Source organism: Brienomyrus brachyistius, chromosome 1 (genome assembly GCF_023856365.1).
Source record: "Brienomyrus brachyistius isolate T26 chromosome 1, BBRACH_0.4, whole genome shotgun sequence".
Lineage (NCBI taxonomy): Eukaryota > Metazoa > Chordata > Actinopteri > Osteoglossiformes > Mormyridae > Brienomyrus > Brienomyrus brachyistius.
The window spans coordinates 49967200-49988651 of NC_064533.1; the positions used below are offsets into that span (position 1 = coordinate 49967200).

The following is a 21452-nucleotide window of genomic DNA, read 5'->3' on the forward strand; positions in this document are numbered from 1 at the left end:
AGTTAAATCAAGAGTCAGGTAGAATTTATTATGATGCTTTCAAATAATCTTATATAGTATCAAGACGACTCGGAAATCAAGTAAAATTCATTTTAGTCAGTCTATTACACCAGATGCTATAGATCTTGTTTGCAGGAGCCCGCAACAGGAGTAGGAACCGCCCATTTTGTGTACTAGAACAGGGCTTCCCTACTTTTTCATGACAAGGCCCCCTATGTAACTTGCTAAAGGCAGAGGACCCACTACCCACCCCCTTAGAAAAGACTGACAAGTGGCTCACATAGAACATGTGCCTATTTTATAGACCACTGTATAAACCTGTTAGGTGCATGTCGATCCATCCATCCATTCTCTGAAACCGCTATATAAAACATGGCACTTTATACAAATCAGACTGCTCACAACAAAAAGTAATCAAAATAAAATAAACAAACAAACGAAAAATAAATTATTCTTGCATAGCTTGTCCACTCTGGGTGGCAGTCTTGGGGACAACCTAGAATTCTCCACATGTAGACATGCACTGTTTTCTATTTTCAGTACTTTCAATGTAGAAAACCTTGGCCTCTCACAGGTATGATGTTGCAAAGGGCAAGAGCCATTGGATGACCTTTTCTCTGGGTATTTGTGTCTCAGATTACGCCAAATTTCTGGCCAGGGATTGGCAGAAAATTGCATTTCAAACTTCAATCATTGGTAATTTAAATTAATTCCTCTTGTGACATCAAATTAAGACTCTCATCATCAGTTCTTGACACAAACGATTTTCTGATCCAGTTTAGATGAAGACTGTCCAGCTCTGGGCAAGAGTAAATGAATTCATTCTTTCAGGTGCGACAATGTTACGTTATACGTCGAACACTGTCTGCAGAGGCACTGGGTGCTATAAGTTTCTGGCGTAGAAGAGGGAACATTTCAATACTTATTTTGTTAAGTTTCCTCTTACAAATTCCAGTTTTCTGTAGAAACGTGCAATTTTATCCTGCAACTTGAGCAGGCAGCGTTCTGATTGCATCCCTGCATTTATTGGGACACAGGCCTACCAGAATAACATTTTGTAAAATACCGTAAACCACAGCATATCTGAACAGACTGACGGTATTAAAACATAGATGCCATCCCAATGTCCAAATTGGACATAAAACAAAAAGGCATAAGGAATAAAAACAAACAAATCTTATGTTTTGTGTATGTATTTTTTTTTTTTTTTTTGAATGGTTAGGCCTAATACTTGCCCAAAAACTATCAAAGCCTTATTGCAGAAGAGAGGTCATTTGTGCAATTAGATGTCTTGAATCTGTTTATTCATAATCCACCTGACTGGGAAGGGAGGTAAGGGGCTTAATTGGCAAAATATTATGGTCGATTATGAAAAATTAATTTACGCACACTACAAATAAAAAGTTTAAAAGTCGTTTATTTTTAAATACGCTAGAGGAATGTTTACACAAGAAACCATTACACAAACATAGTAGCATAGTAGGCCTATATGGACTGAAGGGACACTTGTTTTCGTGAATTTATATGTCTATAACAAATCTGCGTATTTTATAAATAATTTTCAACGATAAAAAAGCCATTTTATATAGGAATGTGTATATCTTAAATTATGATAAAATGCGTACATAACCTTGTGGTTGTAACAATACTTTAAATTAGCCTATATACTATGAGCTTGGGAGCCAAAAAATGAGCTAGTCTATGATTCTGCACGGATCGAGCAAAATAAACGATAAAAAGGATAAACAGTGGATGGACTCTGACGTTAGCGTGTATGTAGGAGGAGCAAGGACCACTGACACGTCTTAGAATAAAGCTTGAATTAATGTCTCGATTGCTAGCAAACAGTACATAGACTGTAAACTTTCCCCCCCCCCTTGATCTGACCAGCTCTTTCCGATTTTACAGCGAGAGCTGGGGTCGATGTAAAGCAATGAAATTCTCCATGTTGTCTCTCCTGAGGCCGGTCGCGCAAGTAGCTATTGGCGTCTCCTTAGGATTTACCTTGAGTTTACTGAGCGTGTCACTGGGGAAAGATCCCTGCGATTTCCATGAGAAGTCGGGAAATGAGGCTATTTTAGGTCAGGGGGGCGATCTGGACGGCGCTAGAAAACCAAATTCAGTTCCGATCGCCAGACATGAGAATGGGGAGACCGAAGATGATTTTATACCCAGGATTATACCCTACATACCAGCTAGACAAAGTGAACCAAAGAAACTTTTCAGGTAAGAACCCAAACATAACAAACAGTACCAAACGTATTTTTATAAACGTCAGGAATATAGCTTATTCGTCCGGTATTGTAGCCTACTTAGAACGCTTTAGTAGCATAATAATTGTTCGACTTAAATTACAAAAACAAGTAGGTCTTTGATACGAGTAGTTTCCTTCTAAACATTATTTGTGGAAAGTGCAATTCTGCGCTTTATATGAGGTAACAAAATGTTTCCGTCAAGGTGTCATTGATTGAATTTGGGGGAAAAAACGTGTAACTGTGAGACTATGTTTTTATGTATGTTCTTAATTTTAATCTACGGATTTCCTACCATATGCTTACCTGAAAAACTACCTGTGGCATTTATGAATAAGCTTTTCACTGACAAGAGGGGTCATTTGGTCTATGTAAGTTTAAATAGGACATGTTAACCGTAAGGCAAAAAAGAATATTTATACTGGGGGGGGGGGAAACTGCGAAACAGTGTTTCCGAGGATCAGCATCCATTCAAAGTAGCAACGTAAGAAAATGCATGAAGCCACAATGAGACGGACACTTTAAAACTTCATACCCCTATACTTCAGTTGCACGTATGAGTTTCTTGCAGAAAATGCAATGTGTGTTACGACAATGAGCGGTGGTTTGAACATGCCTGCATAATATATTTGTTTCGTTTTTTAGCATTAATTAATGCATTAATTAATTCCCGGGACCCAGCAACGCTACATTGTCACGTATATTTTTTATAATTGTTGCACTATATGGAAATTTAAACAGTGAGGCGAATTAGGCAGTATAGATGAAGACGGTGACTGCTACTCATAAATAAATAATCTTAAGATGATCTAGAGTACTTTATGTATATTTTATTACTGCGGGACCAGCATCTGCTTCCTCCTGTGTCCTGCATTCAGCTGAATGCTGTTGATTTTGTAAAATACTCTGTTGATCTTATTTTTGCTGTGCATTCTTACGGTCTGAAAGCTCTATAAATTGTTACTGAGGTGGTAGAGGTTTTATGTAAAAATGTTAAAGATATTTGGGATGACAAGCGCTTTGTCGTTTCCACTACGTATTGACGTGCCATGTCTTTTATAGTGACTTTTGCCTCAGAATTTTTTGTCGCTGGTAAAAGCAGCAGGTGCGTCTTAAGTTTTCTGTTTCGCTGAGGTGGAAAAGCTCAACAGCACAACACAGCATGCCAAAAAGTACTGAAATGGCCCATTTCAGAATCACCGATCATTAAAATGTAAAAAATTGTATGGCAAATGTTATATGAAACATCTCTTCCATGTGTGTAATAAAGGTACATCATTAGATATTAAATAACATCACTTCATGCACTTATAATAGCAATTACGGTAGCCTACGATGCACTTTCTAGTGTGTCCCTCGTGTAAAATGTGTTTTGATTTGGGTTGTGGTAAATACATATACCTGTTTATCACCTCAGCGTGAAGAATTCTCATTACTGTGCACATAATAAGAAATATAGTGGAAAGCAAACACTCTTGCTCCTGTATACAGTGCGTGTCAATCCACTAGGGGAACCGGCGGGGCGGGGGGACACCGCTGGTGGAGCTTATCTAGGGCACCACAGGGGCTTTGACTGGCATTGGTTCTATAACCGAAGAGGACGATGTTTCAGTATTACTAGTAGCGCAGATTAGTCTCTTGCGTAGCTTTACCACCCCCCACCCTTCATTCTTGCATAACTACTAGAAATTCTTTCTAGCGAGCAATACTGCATGTGTCAATGAGCCAGCCAGTCCCAGTCGGGTAACTCCATTGAGAGCTATTTTCATTAGCCAGGAATGTTACTTCCTATTTACTTTGGTTTCCAAACAGCTGACATATGAAATATCGAACGTATGTGTTTGTATTATGCTAAATGTGTAACAGAGATGAGCACATAAACATCAAAAAGTTGTATCAAAAAGTATCTTGTTACAAATACTTGCTCTTCAAATGTAACAAAATACGGGTGTGAGAAAATGTATAATTAAAATACAAGTAATTGGAAAATACTAAAATACACAAAATAGCAACAGTACACATCGAATAGTATACTGTTACAGCCCTAGTAATGTGTAATACAAAAATAATACAATATATACTTGCTTTAACTTTAAACAGAATAATTCTGCTGTTTACATGTGTCATAGTAATAATTGCGAAAGACGTCTTTTGTTACATTTATTAATGTAATGAGAGCTGAACAGGCTGCACCTGCTGCAGTGGGTTGGGGGGTGTTTATGAGATTCTAAATGTATTGCAGTTTCGGTTTCAGAATCGTTACACCCTTAATTTTATACTCTGTGTTTCCCACAGGAGGCGGCATGGTGGTGCGGTGATTAGCACTGTTGCCTCACACCTCTGGACCCGGGTTCGAGTCTCCGCCTGGGTCACATGTGTGTGGAGTGAATGGTGTGTGAGTGTGCCCTGCGATGGGCTGGGCCCCCATCCTGGGTTGTTCCCTGCCTTGTGCCCATTGATTCCGGGATAGGCTCCAGACCCCCTGAGACCCAGTAGGATAAGCGGTTTGGAAAATGGATGGATGGATTTTTCCCACATAATTAGTAGCATGGCTGACAGGGGCGGCACACTAATGCTTTCTTAAATGATCATAAAGAGTTAATTTCCGCCTTTATCTTACAGTAGGTTGCAGAATATGCGGAAACTCAAAGAAGAAACGTTTTTCATATATACTAATATATTATATTCATCCATCAATTTCCAACCCGCTTGTCCTACTGGGTCGGGGGGGGGGGGGGGGGGGGGTCCGGAGCCTATCCTGAAAGCAATGGGCACGAGGCAGTAATATATTATATATTTATATATATTTTACATTTCATATAGGTAAGCCAAGCACCTGTTGTATTTTCTTAAATAGCTGGCCTGTTATTTATGTAAATAATATGCTGTGTGTGGCGAGCGAAAACACCGTTTGGCTGTGGAGGAAAGGCCAAACGCACAGAAAAAGCTACGTTTTTAAAAAATACCCGCGTATGTGTGGACAAGGCCTAAGTCTCCCATATACTACAAACCACAGGGTGCTACTGCCTGGGCAAGCCTGTTTAAATGATCAGGCTGGCAAGTTAATTCACAAGTTCTAGAGTACAGCACTGCTGTTTGCTAATTGCTTTATTTATCTGTTGCTATATTGACATTCAGTGAGCGATATCTGAGAGTATTCTTTACCTTAAGGCAATTTGCCTTGAGCACCAAAGCAGCTTCTTTGTTTGGATTACTGGTCATGGGAAACGAAGTTTACAACGAGCGTCTGGGGCCCTAACAGGATGTGTCACATGATTTATTTGCATCTAGCCGAAGACGGTGATAAGCTATATTTGAAAGTCTGTAAGCCTGGTGATGAAGAGCCTTAAAATAACAAAAATAAATTAATAAACAAACAAATAAATATTATTATTATTAATAAATTAAGTATATATATATATATAATATTAAGTATTTGATACATTTTAATGCATAAAATACTATTTCTCAAAGTATTTTGTTATAAAAGACATAATTTTTCTGTCCAGAAAAAATACAAAATGCTCAAAGTAATTAAATACATATTTTAATATACATTTAATTTGAATATCGCTCATCTCCCATCTGTAAATACCTACTGTAACAAGAGTTTTTCTTGTCTTCCTACTTTGATTATAGTCATACGTTGTATTTTCACATAATGGCGTAACAATTTCTTGCCCCTTGTGCCTTCAGTTAAAGTTTTCTTTAATAGTGCCCCAGTCTAAAAGTTATTTGTGATGTTAATTCCTTATCTGAAAATGTCTGACAAAGTGCGCATGCTTATTTCTGTCACGACCGGTCGCGGAGGTAAGCGGCGATCGTGCGGTAGGGCGTGGAAGGAGCAGGCAGGCAAGCGGGATAACGGGGGTTTAATGAGGTAACGGGAAGCAGGAGACATGTAACGCCACTAACATCAATGACAGACAAAGCAAACTGGGGAGACCAGGACTTAAATACACCAGACTGAATGACAGCAAACGGAAACAGCTGGGTACAATTCGGGAAACACACGTGGGTAAGCAGGGGGCGTGGCACACAGGAGGAGCGGACGAGCCGGGCGTGACAGAACCCCCCCCCAAAGGCGCGCTGCACCGGGCGCGCCCGGGAGGAGGCGAAGGACGGGACGAGACCAGGGAACCAAAACCTGAAAAACAAGAACCAAAACCATCAACGAGGGACAGGGAACAAGACAGACAGGCAAAACTGACACAAAGGCAGAAGCCAGGACAAGACCTGACACAGGACAGGAAAAGCAGACAAACAGACCAGAAAAGGGGACACAGAGGGAACAGGCGGGACAAAAGGACCGGGAGTGAACGGAGGGAACCCAGAGGGAGAAGGAGGAACACGAGGAGCAGAGACGGGAGGAACAAAGGAACGAGGAACGGAGAAAGGAGGAAAGACGGGAGGAGGAGCAAACAAAGGAGGGACCAGGGCAGGAGAGAAGGGAGAGAAGGCGGGGGAACAAAGGGGAGCCCGTGGGAGCCCCAGCGGGCGACGGGCGGCAGCCGGAGGGGCCGCAGGCGGCCGGAGGAGACAGGGCGAGGGACCCGCGGAGGGGCCAGGGAAGGAGCAGGAGGGAGCACCGGGGAAGGGGACGAGGGAGCAGGAGGGGCCCATGGCGAAGGCCCGGAGGAGGGGGGAGCCGCAGCAGGCGGCGATGTCCGGGGGAGGGCCGGAGGTAGGGGCCCCGCAGGCGACCGAGGAGCCGCTGTCGGGGAACCCCCAGGCGACCGACCAGGACCCGGAGAGGGGAGTGAGGCAGGGCGACGAGGCACCGGAGAGGGACCCGCAGGCGACAGCCGACCCGGAGGGCCAGGACCCGCAGGCGCCAACCGAGCCCCAGCGCAGGCGAGGCAGGGCGAGCCAGGGGGCAGGGCGGGCGGGACCCCAGCCCTGCGTCTGTGTCCCCTCCCTTTACGGGACACAGACATGACCCCAGGTCGGGGTCGAGTTCGCCGGGGCGAGGGAGAAACTGTCACTGGGGGAGAAGGGACAGGAGCGCGGTCAGGAGCTGCAGGTGGCTGCAGTGGGGGCGCCGGCCCGGGAGCTGCAGGTGGCTGCAGTGGGGGCGCCTGGACAGGAACATGGTCAGGCTGTGGGGGCGCCGGCCTGGGAGCTGCAGGTTGCTGCAGTGGGGGCGCCTGGACAGGAACAGGAGCGCGGTCAGGAACAGGAGCGCGGTCAGGAACAGGAGCGCGGTCAGGAACAGGAGCGCGGTCAGGAACAGGAGCGCGGTCAGGAACAGGAGCTGGCTGCAGTGGGGGCGCCTGCCCGGGAGCTGCAGGTTGCTGCAGTGGGGGCGCCGGCCCGGGAGCTGCAGGTTGCTGCAGTGGGGGCGCCGGCCCGGGAGCTGCAGTGAGGGCGCCGGCCCGGGAGCTGCAGCAGGCGGCGGCGGCTGCACGGGAGCGGGGTCCGCCGGCAACGGCGGCTGCGCGGGAGCGGGGTCCGCCGGCAGCGGTGGTCGCTCGGGAGCGGGGTCCGCCGGCAGCGGTGGTCGCTCGGGAGCGGGGTCCGTCGCTCTCTGGAGCTGGATCAGCCTCCGGAGATCCTCAGTCAATCTCTCCAGGTCGGCTGGAGGAGAGGCGGGAGTGAACGCGGCGAACCCTTCCCTCAGCTGCATGGCGAGCTGGTCCACTTCTGGCGAACTCTGCTCGGCCAGTTCATCCATCACCCTCCAGTATAATCCCTGGAGGGTGAAGAACTGGGTGGCGAGGACAATGGGCGTAGCAATGACCTCCTGCGGGGGCGCCGCTGCCGCAGGCGGCGAGATGGTCGTGGCCCCTTTAAGACACCGGGGTACTCGCGGGATGGCTTCCCGTACGGCGCCGGCCCCCTTGTTCGCCAACCGCTCGGGCCGGAAGAAAGTCCGCTCGAGCGGTGGTGGCAGCTCCGTGGCGACCGGCTCTGGTTCCCACAGTGGCAAGGGTTCCTTCTCCTCATCCTCGCTCGTTAGCCAAAGCCTGGAGAGCGAGCAGGCTCCCAGGCGGATCTCAGGCTCCTCTGGGATCCCTTTCCTCTGCTGCTTCCTTTTCTTTTTGTGGTCTGTCATTCTGTCACGACCGGTCGCGGAGGTAAGTGGCGATCGTGCGGTAGGGCGTGGAAGGAGCAGGCAGGCAAGCGGGATAACGGGGGTTTAATGAGGTAACGGGGAGCAGGAGACATGTAACGCCACTAACATCAATGACAGACAAAGCAAACTGGGGAGACCAGGACTTAAATACACCAGACTGAATGACAGCAAACGGAAACAGCTGGGTACAATTCGGGAAACACACGTGGGTAAGCAGGGGGCGTGGCACACAGGAGGAGCGGACGAGCCGGGCGTGACAATTTCAGTGTGTTTGTGTGAGAACGGTACAGTTAATTACATTTTTAGGTTGTTTTCTTGACCTTTTGCTTTGCTGAAAATCAGCTTTCAGCTCTTAACTAATTAATTCGACATGGAGTTGTCTGAACATGTTTGCTTCAATGTCATTCAATCATTTAACCTCAATTGTCCCCATTGAAAGGCTTTCTTAAGGATGTTTGTCAGATCAGCCTTTTTATAAGGGAATCCAGTTGTTGAGATTACAGTGAGGGCAGTGTGTGGCTTTGTTGGTTAAGACTGTCAAGTGGTGCGACGGTTGTGAGTTAAAATACCATTGTGGTGTTTTCATTAAGGGCCTTTGTCAAAGGCCCAACCTCAGTTGTTCCATGGACTGTCTGACTCTGCTCTCTGATCACTTGAAAGCATTTGCTAGATAAATAATTGTATTGTACATATAAAGAACACTAGGAGATTGCATAGAATGTGGTTATGCTTTGTTCTTCCAGGACTAGGTATATCAGCACTGAGCTGAGGATATATGAGCGCCTCTTTGTGGGCGTCCTGACATCCGAGGACACAATCAGCACGCTGGGGGTGGCCGTGAACCAGACAATCAGCCACCACCTGGATGCGGTGGTCTTCTTTACAGGGACCCTCAATCACAGGATCCCACTCGGCATGACAGTGGTCACCCATGGTGACGAGCGCCACGTTAGGAACATGTTCCAAACCGTCAGGTATGTTCTTGAGAAATACAACGACATGTATGACTGGTTCTACTTCAGCCAGGATGACACGTACACAGAGGCAGGCCACCTCAAAGCTCTCATCGGACACCTGAGCATGAATCTCAACCTCTACATGGGCCACCCTCAGGAATTAATCGGTGGGAAAGTCAAGGGAACATACTGCCGTGGAGGTTATGGGTATCTCCTGTCCCGATCCTTACTGCTTCAGCTAATTCCTTTCCTAGAGAACTGTCAGAATGACATTTTGAGCAGCAGACCTGATGAGTGGCTTGGGAGATGCATTGTTAATCATCTAAAAATCAACTGTGTTGATGAACATGAGGTAAGGCTTTTTTGTCTTTTGTTTTTAGTGACTGTCTTGGCTAATGGCCCTTTCAAATAGTAAAACAAATAATTCAGACAATTAGCTTTTTACTACTTACAAGTGCTTACCTACTTAGTTCAGGTTGGTAGATTCTTAGCTTCCATCATGTCCCCTTGTGATGTCAAAAACTATAATTAAGTTAAAGTATTGACTACCAGATTAGGCTTTTCTGAGTTTATCTTAATGAATTCAGAAACCATGCATCTATGTTCAATTGCCTTAGCATGCTTTAAAAATCTTTGTCTTTTTTGATTAATCATTATGTTTCTTAGGGTCTTGCGTATTATCATTATAAAATGGGAAAAAAATTGGATCTAAATATTTGGGACAATTTACACTTCAAAAACATCATCGCTGTGCATCCAGTATCCGATCCTGAACTGATGTACAGATTACACAAGATGTTCACTGAGATCGAGTTGCAGAGAACCTACCAAGAAATAGAGAAATTGCAGGTAAGCTGCTCAACATCAGCAACTCTTCCTTCTCCTTTGAGGTTCTGGAAAAAGACTTTAGGGCAAACAGTGTGACATGCTTACTAAATATCATGAACGCATTCGTAGGTACCTGTTCATTTTTATGTAAATCTTAGACAAAGAGCAGATCTGTCAAAGCACAACATTGGGTGGAGTTGTATTTTCCAAAACTATAATGTAGGGGCCGTTAAGTCAAAGATGTGAACTCTGGTGCCCATGTGGATTGGTAGTATCAGATTTTAATTCAGAGTAGTTGATCATGCAGCTTGGTTGCTGTACATAAACAGGGTAAGGCTGGGTGAGGGAAGGTAATGGACTTCTGAACAGCAGGAAGTATGATATGATCTAAATGGTTACCAGGGGGTATATATTCAATAGCTAGTCAATTTATTTTTTTTTAATTTTCATTGGATAATAATTCCGCTTCAGTCCCATGAACTATTTTCGGAACTTTCTGCAGTGGTGCCCACTTGTGTGGTGAAGATTATGCTAAATTAGTTGTAAAATTAAGGGATAACCTTATTGACACATGGATCCCAGATTCTTGCGAGACTGTATAATGCTCTTTTACCATGATGCCACAGAATTGCGCATTCATGTTGTTTTGGCAAGCACATAGTAGCATTAATGGTCTGTAGCTTCCAATATCCCCCTTCCTTTAAAATTCTGTGTGGCTTTGCATTTTGCAGAAAACCCTTCTATTTCTTGTAATTTTTAGTAGTACTTTATTGATGCATTAAAGTAACATAGGAAACTGTTCATCTCTACACAGGCAGAAATAAAAAATATCAGTGAAGTGGCCTTTGAAGGTGATAAGAGCACTCAATGGCCGACAGGGGTAAACCCACCCTTTGAACCAAAGACTCATTTTGAGGTCTTGAAATGGGAATACTTCACTGAAAATGAGTTGTATTTTTGTGCTGATGGGTCACCTAAATGTGAGCTACGTGGGATCAATAAATTGGACATCACTGATATCATTGAGGTTGCCATGGAGGAGCTAAACAAGAAGTACAAACCCATACTACAGCTGAAAAAGCAGCAACTTGTAAATGGGTACAGACGGTTTGACCCCACAAGAGGCATGGAATACACACTGGACCTGCAACTTGAGGTGGTCAGTGAAAAGGGAAGGAGTTGCTCTATCATGAAACGGGTTCACCTTCTGCGCCCGTTGAGTAAAGTTGAAATCGTACCCATGCCTTTTGTCTCAGAAGCTGCACAAGTTCACATAGTACTTCCGATGACTGTTCATGACCTTGACTATGCCTCCCGGTTTCTTGATCTGTATGTCAAATTTTGCTTTGAAAGGTCTGAGAATGCCATTTTAACTTTACTCTTCATCTATAACCCCCTGGAAGCACAACAGATTGAAAAATATGATATTTTTGCCAATATTAAAGCAAAGATTGTTGCCTACGAGCAAGAGTATCCCAGGGAAAAAATCCCATGGGTTAGTGTTAGGGCAGACAACCTCTCTCAAATTAAAATCGTGGACGTAATTTCGAAGAAGCTCCCAGTTGATACATTGTTGTTCATTGCCAGTGTCAACACTAATATAAACTCTGAGTTCCTGAGTCACTGTAGGTTGAACTCTATCAGCAACTGGCAGGTCTTCTTTCCGATCCACTTCCAAGGTTACAACCCTGATATCGCCTTCCACAACAAGCATCCTCCATTCACCATTGACCTGGTCAAAGACTCTGGCTACTTTGACCGCAACATCTTCGACGAGGCATGTTTCTACAACTCTGACTACATGGCTGCGCGCAGCAGCATGGCCCCTGATGTTCAGGAGAACGAAGACCTCCTCGACACTTTGGACTTGTATGACATGTTCCTTAATTATTCCAAGTTGCATGTGTTTCGGGCAGTTGAGCCCAACTTGCGTCAAAGCTACCGGCACCAGAAGTGTGACCGACATCTTGGCGAGGAGATGTACAGCAGGTGTGTGCAGAGTAACCTGAACAATTTGGGTTCTCACTTCCAGCTGGCCACCATGCTGTTTGAACTGCAGCGGGGCAACAGCACTTGACCAGAAGTCAAAAACTGAAAAGAAATAGCAGAATTTCTCTAGTTTTTACTACACTAACTCTGTTTTTCATGACTCATTTGCTCATTGCTTTTTCTGGTCAGGGTCACAGTACTTGGTTTTAGAGTTTAAAAATACAGCACATTTCTGAAGGGATGCCATACTCTCATGACAAGAACAAGCTGGTATGTAGAGAGAATTTTAATTGAGGTACGTGAGCATTTGGCTACTTGCTCTGCCATGTCAAGCTATTGCCTATTGACTGGCTTTATTCAGTCCCCCTTTTTTGACACATTTCACAAATGACTTTGCTGTTCAGAGCAACAGTTCCAGGCTTTAATAATATGAATCTGCTCTTTTCAAATAACAGGTGATGACATCCATTTAAACAATCACTACTTTATTATGCACTATGAGTACTCACTCATAACATAGTTAGGTATGGATTACAAATGGAATATTTTAGTATTGCTTAAGTATTGGCAGAATTGCCTTGTAGAAGATGTGGAGCAGGAGTGGCTGTCATAGAAAATTCTGAGATCTGCCTCGTATTTCAGACAAAGTGGCGTTTTGAAGCACAAGCCCATTAGGAAGAATTATGTGCATTACAAGTCACAATGTATATGCACTAGAGCCCAAATGAGCTGTCAGCTCTGGCAGTATTGTGTGCTGTTGCTGGAGTCTGCTTGACACTTGTGGAAAGAGGCGAAATTCAAGTACACCCTCATTGTTGGAGTTCAACCTGATGGTTATACTACGCCGAACCAATTTTTGCACAGCAGAGCAGATACTATAAAGGTGGCTGTTTTTTTCTTTATTAATTTAACAGGGTAGCTATTGTTTCCTTTTTAAATTGCAGTTGTCCAGTGTGTCAAGTGAAGACGTTGCTGTTATTTTCCACTCTGATTGGACAAAATTAAAAAATTTATATTTTTCAATCATGTAATTATATAGAGGCAGAGATCAGCTACTTTACAAGCAAATTAGCCTTTCCTGGTATGTAAATATTTAGTCAAAATAATGGAACTGAATATTTAGTGCTTGACATTGTATTTATCAGGATAGCATGTGATACAACATATCTGACAAGAATGAAATAATTCATTCAAAGAAATGATCCATGTGAATTCATTAGGAATTCAGAGATACACTTAGATTAGATGACTACAACATCTAATGCTGTGTTTCGTCTTGTTAACGGTGATGGTGTTTTCATATTGTTGTTATTAAGAATGTTGTGAGAATTTACAGAAGGCACATTGATAAGGTTTACAGTTTATAAGTAAACTGTTCATATAAATGTTATGTATTTGTACACTGGAAATAGATTTTAGTTGAGTTTTGAACTGTAAGACAAACTGTGTGCACTTGTATAGGTGTACCAAATGAAAATTACTTTTATACTTTACTAGTGCTGGTAGAGTGTCTTAGAAACCTGTGAAGGATGAGATCATCATCCTGTTTTATTAGGCCGCACTGTGTTAAACACTGCACCTACTGTAACCCCCCTCTGCCCCCCTCCTAATGAGATTTCAAAGCCTTACAAAATTGCTTCCATCTGTTTAGTTTTATATTCCACACAAATGTATTAAATATCCAGTAATTTGTGCTATTTTTGTACTGAATTTACATATTGAAATAGGACCATGACAGGCTTTGTAAGTCCAAGAATTGGACCATTATAATAACGTTTATAAAAAAAAATGACAGTGAGAGAGACTATTTGAAGTCTTGGAATTCAAGATGTCAAACGGGAGGTTAATACAAAGGCACAGGATTGTCCTGCCCTAATGATATCATAGTGGATGTTTGCTCTGCTGTGAATCAGGCTCGAAGAAAAGCAACTTTGCAGATGTTCGCAAATGCAGCCAGATCAAAGAGAAGTGGGACGTGTGAGGAGTGTGAGGAGTGAACACGCATTGTGTTTTTTCTGTGGTTCAGGGTCTGTTCTCATATCCAGACCTTCTCTCTTCTGCAGCAACTAGTACCAGAGAGTCACGAATATGCAGAGTGTTCCTATCTGACCATATGTAGATAGAAATTTTGCTCATCAAACCTGCATACTGAAGTAAAAAGCAATTTGTGGGGAAGCTTGCTGTATCTGTACAACTTTTTTAAAATTAAATTGTTCCTTACAAATTATGGATAGTGATTTTTTTTTTTTTTACGTATTTATCCAGAATGTTCACCTATTTTGATTAATTACACTCAGTTTTTTATGAGATGTTTGCTCTCATGAAGTGATTCATCTTGATATGCTTATTGATCTAATGGTTTAAAAGACAGGTCTTTAAGACCACCATATTGAATGTTAATGCAAACTAGAAATTCAAATTCATCAACAGAACCCAGTTCTGCCTTTAGATGTCAGTCGTATTACAAGAATGGAATTTTTCCTCCACTCTGGTGGAACCTGGACCATAATTAGTTTATAATAGAAGTCTTTTTGTAATATTTTCCCCCTACTTGTCAAATTTATATCTGTTTGTGAATGTTAAAATTTCAAATACTGGCATGTAAACAGTTTTATGTGTATTATGTGTGCTAATATGTGTGTTAATATATATGATGTAATGCACAAAAAAATGGTACAGAAATATAGAGCAACACTATATAGAGTATTGTCTTGTATTATTTCTAAGGAAAGTCTACAGGTTGTTACCAGAACTGATTTTTTTTTAAGCATTGACATTCCTAATATTTTTGCGAAAATATGATCTCACTTAATTCCAGACATTATTGTGTGTCAGAAAGGAAATCAGGAATTAAGAAATCTACCTTTAAAATAGCTTCTGAAGTTGCTGTATTGTCTAAGGGAAAACGGCATTGTGAGGGCAAAATGTGTTTTATGGTGTGCTGTCTTGATGACGTAAAGAACCTCATTGACAGTCAGAACTTCAGGATGTCCGGTTGTTTGTTAGCTGAATCCCTTCTGTAATATCCCAGTTACTGATCTTTCCCACTAACACTTTATCTTCAGGTTTTGAAATCTTCGGGGGGGTTGTTGTTTACGTACGATCACCTTCCCATAGGATCTATCAGATTTCAGTAAGGGATTTCATGCTAAAAGCTTATTTAGAATCAGATTGAACATGAAAGAAAGATCCCATAATGGGATCTTTGGATCTCTGGACAAGATAACAACCACACCATTGTAGGTCAGCTGTAATTAAGTTGATTTATTGTTCATATTGTCTTTTAAAGCTGTTTTCTTAATGGAATGAAGTTTATTTAACAAACTGAAGTCTTACAAATAAATTCTGGGATGTTATTATGAGTTTGCATGCTCTCCCTGTGTGTTTGTGTGTGTGTGTGTAGTCTACATCTTTCAGCACTGCTTGGATGATCTGGTGATGCCAGAAAACGCACACACTTGCTGCTATCTCATCCCACGCGTACTTCACATTGAAAGGCTTCCGTGGAATAGTGGTGCTCCCGTAGATGATACTGCATACTCGTGAATTTTCACTTCGCGCACGAGCACGTCCATTTCCTCTGCCGAAAAGCGATCTTATTCGCTGGATAAACACGTCGTTTTAATAGCAATCCACAATGGAACATTTGCCGCTACCTTTTTAAAGATGAGGTGACACGCCATTCCGATTGGTTCATAGCGTGAACCCCCCCAAAACACGCCTCTGAATAATTAAGAGAATTAGGACAACATCATTCTGCCTTGCGCTGCCCCGAAGTCTGTTTTTTCCGCCATCAAAATACAAAATAGATTTGGACACGCCCATAACTGTTAGTTCCGCCTTTGCGCTTTATGATTTGCATCAGATCATCAAAATAGAGGCTCAGGAGTTTGGTGTAGTTGGCACAGCCACCATGCAGCGGGGAACGTGCACAGCACAAATACTACAGATTATAGTATGCGGAAAGGCACTGTCGTTGCGTGCATCTCGCACTTTTCTGTACATATTTTTATGCGAAGACATCTACAGAAAAAACATGCGACTCAAAGTACAAACACCCTATAGACATTCCCTTTATTAATCTGACTTTTAATTATATTACTGAATTATAATTCCCATTACATTTATAAAACGTTTTCAAACTAAACAAAAATCAGGTACAACAGTAGTCTTATGTACAAAATGTTTCGTTTTTTTTCCTTTCCAGTAAGTTCCAGGATTACGATATCACCTCTTTTTGTTTAGGATTTCCTGTCCAATGCTTCTTCCCTCCCGATACGGAATCCTCCACCATAAACGATGCACTCTCCATTGTTCTTCTTCTTTAAGAAGGCGGAATAATGAATACATAATTTAGGGGGGGAAAATATCCACATTACTTGCTATGATTTTTTTATGATTATATACCTGTTATAATAGGTTATGATATGGTATGATACTATGCATAGAGTGTACATGATTATTGGTGGATAACCATTCAGAAGCTTGATTTAGAATTTTAATAGCCATGTGCAGTTCCTGATTATTGGAAAAGGATTTGCTGTATGTATTTACCATGGTGCACATAAGACACTTGCTTAAATTCACCTATGATTCAATTATGATGTTTTAATGTGGTAGAGTGGTTCTGATCATTACTAATATAGCAAAACTAAGAATAACAGCTATGTGTAGATATATGAAATAATAGAGTAACTTAAGAATCCAAAGAGCCGATGACTGAATGGAACACTAGACTGTTTGTATCAAAAGGTTTAGGCCAATGAGGATGTTTGACTCAGATTCATCTACATTGACCCCCATACTGGATCCCAGCCAATCAGATCAAGGCAAATGTGCTCTTTGGCCATCTAATGGCCACTGCTGGCTTAGGACCACCAATCACAGAAGAATTCCACAAGCCAATGACCCGTGGAGGCCTATATATACTGGTTCACAAGGGAGTCCATGGAGGCTCAATGTAGAGATAATAATGAGGGTGGGGGCGGCTAGATCAAAGTGGGTAGATATGTAAATTACAGGGGTCATGATATTACTTCAGGAAAACCTTCTGTCCCATCAGAGAACTGGGGACATATTGGTTTTGTAACAGACCAGTTATTATTTCATCCAGTAACATAGGAGACGATTTTAGTAAGCCAGAAAGTGTTTATGCGTGTGTGTGTGTACATTTGCTTGTAATATTTATAATTGTCACTGCTCTCAGCATGTTTTTCCCCTCAAAGATCAATAAAAAACCTACATGCACATCGACCCCTAGCTGGCGAATGGCAAAGAGACTAAATTGATGCTCAAAAACCATCACAGTACTACTCCACACGTCCCTTTGCATGGGAAAGACAAAGGAAGATTTGTGACAGAATGACCCTTTACTTGGTCAAATCTATTGGCAGCAGCAATCAGAAGCTCTGCTTCATTCTGAATGAGGTTTTAATTTTATATAAACAATTAACATTACAAAAATTCCGTAGTTAAAAGAAATGAAATGTCTGTGCCTGTTGTAGATTTGGTGCTACGTGTTGCTATTCTTGTGCTGTCTACCGTTCAGCGAACTCTGCAGAGATAGATGTACACAGAGGGATATTGTCAAATGAAGTACAGTATGATATATTACGGGAATACCCACTGTTGGGAAAAAAAAAAGTGCCCGACTTCAGGTTATCATTTTCTTTCTTAGTACAAACTGGGTCTACATCACATGCAGTCCTTGAGTGGTTTCTCCTAAGTGGGCATTTAGCAAAATGGTCAGTATAGAAATATTAGGATAACAAGAGGAGAGCTTCCCGAAGGAGGAGAACAGGGAGAGGCCTTAGTCTCCAGCAGGACAACACTGACATTTACGCTGCGCCTTTGAACTCAAAGTCTGTTGGCAGCACAGGTTGGCCGTTTGACTTTGGCTGTAGCTTTCACTGGTGGACAGCGAGAGGGTAAAGCTGAGAGCCCGGCGTCCGTCACTGCGCCCCCAACTCCGCGCAGAAAGAGCACTTCCACCACCTCGTGGTGGGGACGGCCCTAGCAGGCGAAGTCCTCAAAGACACTGTGCTGAGCGTGGTGGTGATGGTTGGGAAGGATCGTGGTCGGGAAGGTCGCCCCCTCTGTGTGACTCCTTGGCATTTCGCTGGGGTCCTGGCAGCCGCAAAATAAATAAATAAATAGCTCAGTCCTTCATGAACCGATAGCAGACAGTAAGTATTGGTGGCAGAGTTGATATGTTTTATCATGGAAGCTCAAAATGCTCCAGTATTATTACAGGGTAAAAAATAATGCTGCTCTGGATTAAATTTACCCAGGAGCTTCATTGGAGATTAATAAAACAAGGAGGCTAAACGTTTACTGGGGTGTCTGATTTGAATGAAAATAAAGGAGAATACACTATTTAAAGAGTATTTTTATCATGGTGCGTGCATTTTGGGGGCGTAAAAATTGAATGCATTTATTACAGCAAAACTGGAAATAAGTACATGCAGATGAGAAGGGAGGCAATGAGCAAGTGTTCATGGGTAATAAGGAGACATTAGCTACGGAGACACCTGCGGAAGTCCGCTTATTAACTGCCCGTATGCTTGGCCACATGGGAACTGGCTCGCTTATTCCGGGACCGTGGTGAATCGTGAGGCGGCTGTTTACTGCAGATTGAGAGCCTCCGTGAGTAATTTACGAGCAGGCCACGTCAAACGAGAAATCAGTCGCTCGCATGAGGAAAGGACGATAAATTTGAATTACAAGTAATCTTTTTTTTATTTATTTTTTATTTAAGCGAGAGGGCGCTCACTAAGCGAAGTTTACGAGGACGATTGCACCTGCACAAAGTGTGAGTCATTCCAGTGTAATCGTATCAGTGACAGTTTAGTAGTTTTCTTCCAGAATGTTCCCATTATCCCAGAATACCAGGTTATCCAAGGCAACCCCGCTCACCGCGGCTTTCATATCGTCCAGCCGCACTGTGGCCACGCTGCCCATCTGCTGCTTATTCTGTTCCTTCTTAGGTGGCTTCAGCAAGCGCTGTATCCGGTCCTTCATAACCTGGTGTGTGCGTGTATGGGGGGGTTAAGAAAGTGTGTATGAGGTATCACATGTCACACTATGTAATCTACTCACTCCATAACCAGAGATGCTGATGTGTGCCACATGTACCGCGGTGGCTTTGAATTTAGGAAAATGCAAATGTACAGTATGTGGAAAATATCAGAAATGTTTTAACTACTCTGAATAAGTATCACATCTTCGAGCCTGAGCATGCGAATATACCTCATAGATGTAATCGAGCACTTCTAAGATTGTCAGAACACTGGCCCCGATGAACAGTCCCATCTGGCCACCAATGTCACCTGACAGGAAACAGAGAGGATGCATTGTGGGTGGGGCCTGCAGGGGGCGATGTCCAGCCAATGGAATACCAATTTATCGCTAAACAAGGTTTTCTTAAAGATACAGAATGCTTTCTAAATGCTAAACATGTACTTTATACATCCAAATAGTTAGAAACGAAACTCCAGATACTGATAATTTATTTTGTCATTTATTATGTAATAAAACGCAGTAAAACCCACCTAACAATCCAGCCACATCATAGGCTTTCTTTTGTTCAATGGTTTCATAGTTCAGGGCTTCAAAGAAAATATCCAAAACAAGAAAGTTGTCTCTGTAATTTGAAAAATATTAAATATATTGATGACCACTAACCATAAGCATATAGCCTTTAGTTTTGATTTTCTTAATGAATAATCAATTTTGCGCACATAATTACCTGCAAGGTATTATTAAAATGAGCTCAATAAAAAAAGATTAAAAGCAGGGATCCTTTTGTTATAGTAATCGAGCAACAACACCAAAACATCTTTTTAATAACGTTGTGCTGAATTGTGTTTTTAATTTCATCCTCTTCCCATCATACCAAGAGAACTGGGTGCTGCCCTGCAGTTATAAAATGCATTTCCATCAAAATTACAATTGAAGCTTTTTAAAAAAAGGAAAGCTGGGAAGAAAAATCTTTCCTTATTCTAATTTTAAAGTTTTGTGTATACATATTCTGGCTTTTAGAGGGTTGCTAGTGGGCAGCAGAGGCATAAAACGTAGCCTTTCAAGGCGAGAACGAAACGTAAAGAAAAATCGTAGGGATGAAACAAATGGGGTCCTCTTTCATGCTACAGGCATCTCAGAAGGCAGACCTGCGAGGCCCCCTGCTCCTCTCCTCTGCCACTGACCACTCTCCTTCTACCCAGCTGCTTTCAGAGCCCTGTTCATCAGTTCCGCTAACACAAACCAGCTGGGCATCATTAGCCCTTAGCCTGGGTTACCCACTGTTGCAGATGAAAAGCCCGAAAGCCTACCCCTGTGTCCTTGTGCTGCCCTTTACACTGCCTGCAGATAAATAGACATACAGGCTAAGAGATATTAAATTTGTGAACTTCAGGGTTGGAGGGCAGCTCACCTCATGGCTTGTATATCAAAGCATTGCAGGTGGCTGCATTTCCGGCGTCCAGCTGGTTACCTTATGTAGTCCTCCGACTTGTCGTACTTGCGGGAGAGATACCGCGCAGAGCCCTTGCTGGGTATCTTCACCATGGAGAGCTCCTTGCCGTAACGAGTCAGATTACACGGGGTGTCACAGGCGCAAGACTCGCTCTTCTGCAGCGCAGCTGTGGGGTGTAACGCACAGGGTGTCTGTGGAATGTGCTGCATGCGCCGTCGCATTCAAGGGGAAACAAACACACACACACACACACACACACGCATGCCCCCCCCACACAAGCATCCACGTGAATCGCTCACTTTCTCCTGTCTCCATGAGAAAATTCAATTTAGAGGGGAGAAAACAGAAAGGCGGATTTGAGAATAGGCTGCTGAAATACAAACACGGTCAATTATGATCTCCATAATGATCTCATCTGTATGCAGGGGAGCTGATCCATAAACTAAAGGAAAAAATGCATTACATGTATTAAAATAATACTCTAAATAATTATCCCTCAAAATAAAGAATTCATTCCCATTTCTTGAAAAGAGAACGCAATAGCTACAGTGAAATATAGACAATGGAATACTCTCGTGATATACCTAGATTTGGATCAGTCATCTAATGAGGTCAGTTTCCTTTTGGAAAATTAATTAAATTTCTGGCTTATTAGACCCGAAGATCATAATTGTACTGATACATTTCTCATCTAATACAGAAATCAACGGATTCCTTTTGCAATAATGTAAAGTTAGAGGATTGACTCCGCAGCCGTGCTCTGCACGATATAAAGGGGCATGCTGCCTCTGAAATATCTCATCAATCAATGGTGATTTCAAAGCAATCTGAATGAACAGATGGAGAAGGAGAGGCACAAAACACCCCCCCCTACATCC

The 21452-nt window shown here is 42.7% G+C and overlaps 2 protein-coding genes across 3 annotated transcripts in view; one reads left to right on the forward strand and one right to left on the reverse strand.

Moving 5' to 3' along the window:
• Positions 1-1915: 1915 nt before the first annotated feature.
• chpfa (chondroitin polymerizing factor a) lies at positions 1916-15444 on the forward strand. Of its 2 annotated transcripts, XM_049012739.1 has the most exons (5): positions 1916-2226; positions 9072-9451; positions 9539-9636; positions 9951-10133; positions 10927-15444. In XM_049012739.1, exons 1-5 carry the CDS (start codon positions 1934-1936, stop codon positions 12187-12189), a joined length of 2217 nt encoding a protein of 738 aa, XP_048868696.1. In that variant the 5' UTR covers positions 1916-1933; the 3' UTR covers positions 12190-15444. The 2 variants fall into 2 exon arrangements, with proteins under 2 accessions (XP_048868696.1, XP_048868695.1); XM_049012738.1 differs by having other exon boundaries at positions 9072-9636.
• Positions 15445-16173: 729 nt separating this feature from the next.
• Positions 16174-21452, reverse strand: part of asic4a (acid-sensing (proton-gated) ion channel family member 4a) — a 71107-nt gene continuing 65828 nt past the window's right edge. The window contains exons 6-10 of the mRNA XM_049012744.1: positions 20593-20740; positions 19652-19743; positions 19350-19429; positions 19017-19124; positions 16174-18227 (exon numbers count right to left, since the gene is read on the reverse strand). Of these exons, the coding sequence (XP_048868701.1) occupies positions 18114-18227; positions 19017-19124; positions 19350-19429; positions 19652-19743; positions 20593-20740 (542 nt within the window). The 3' untranslated portion in view covers positions 16174-18113. The remainder of the gene's footprint in view (positions 18228-19016; positions 19125-19349; positions 19430-19651; positions 19744-20592; positions 20741-21452) is intronic.

Excerpts from the sequence above, each read along its gene's own strand:
- chpfa (XM_049012738.1), top strand. The coding sequence starts at position 1,934 with ATGAAATTCTCCATGTTGTCTCTCCTGAGGCCGGTCGCGCAAGTAGCT. Across the intron at positions 2,227-9,071 it reads GAACCAAAGAAACTTTTCAG|GACTAGGTATATCAGCACTG; the intron begins GTAAGAACCCAA and ends TTGTTCTTCCAG. Across the intron at positions 9,637-9,950 it reads ACTGTGTTGATGAACATGAG|GGTCTTGCGTATTATCATTA; the intron begins GTAAGGCTTTTT and ends TATGTTTCTTAG.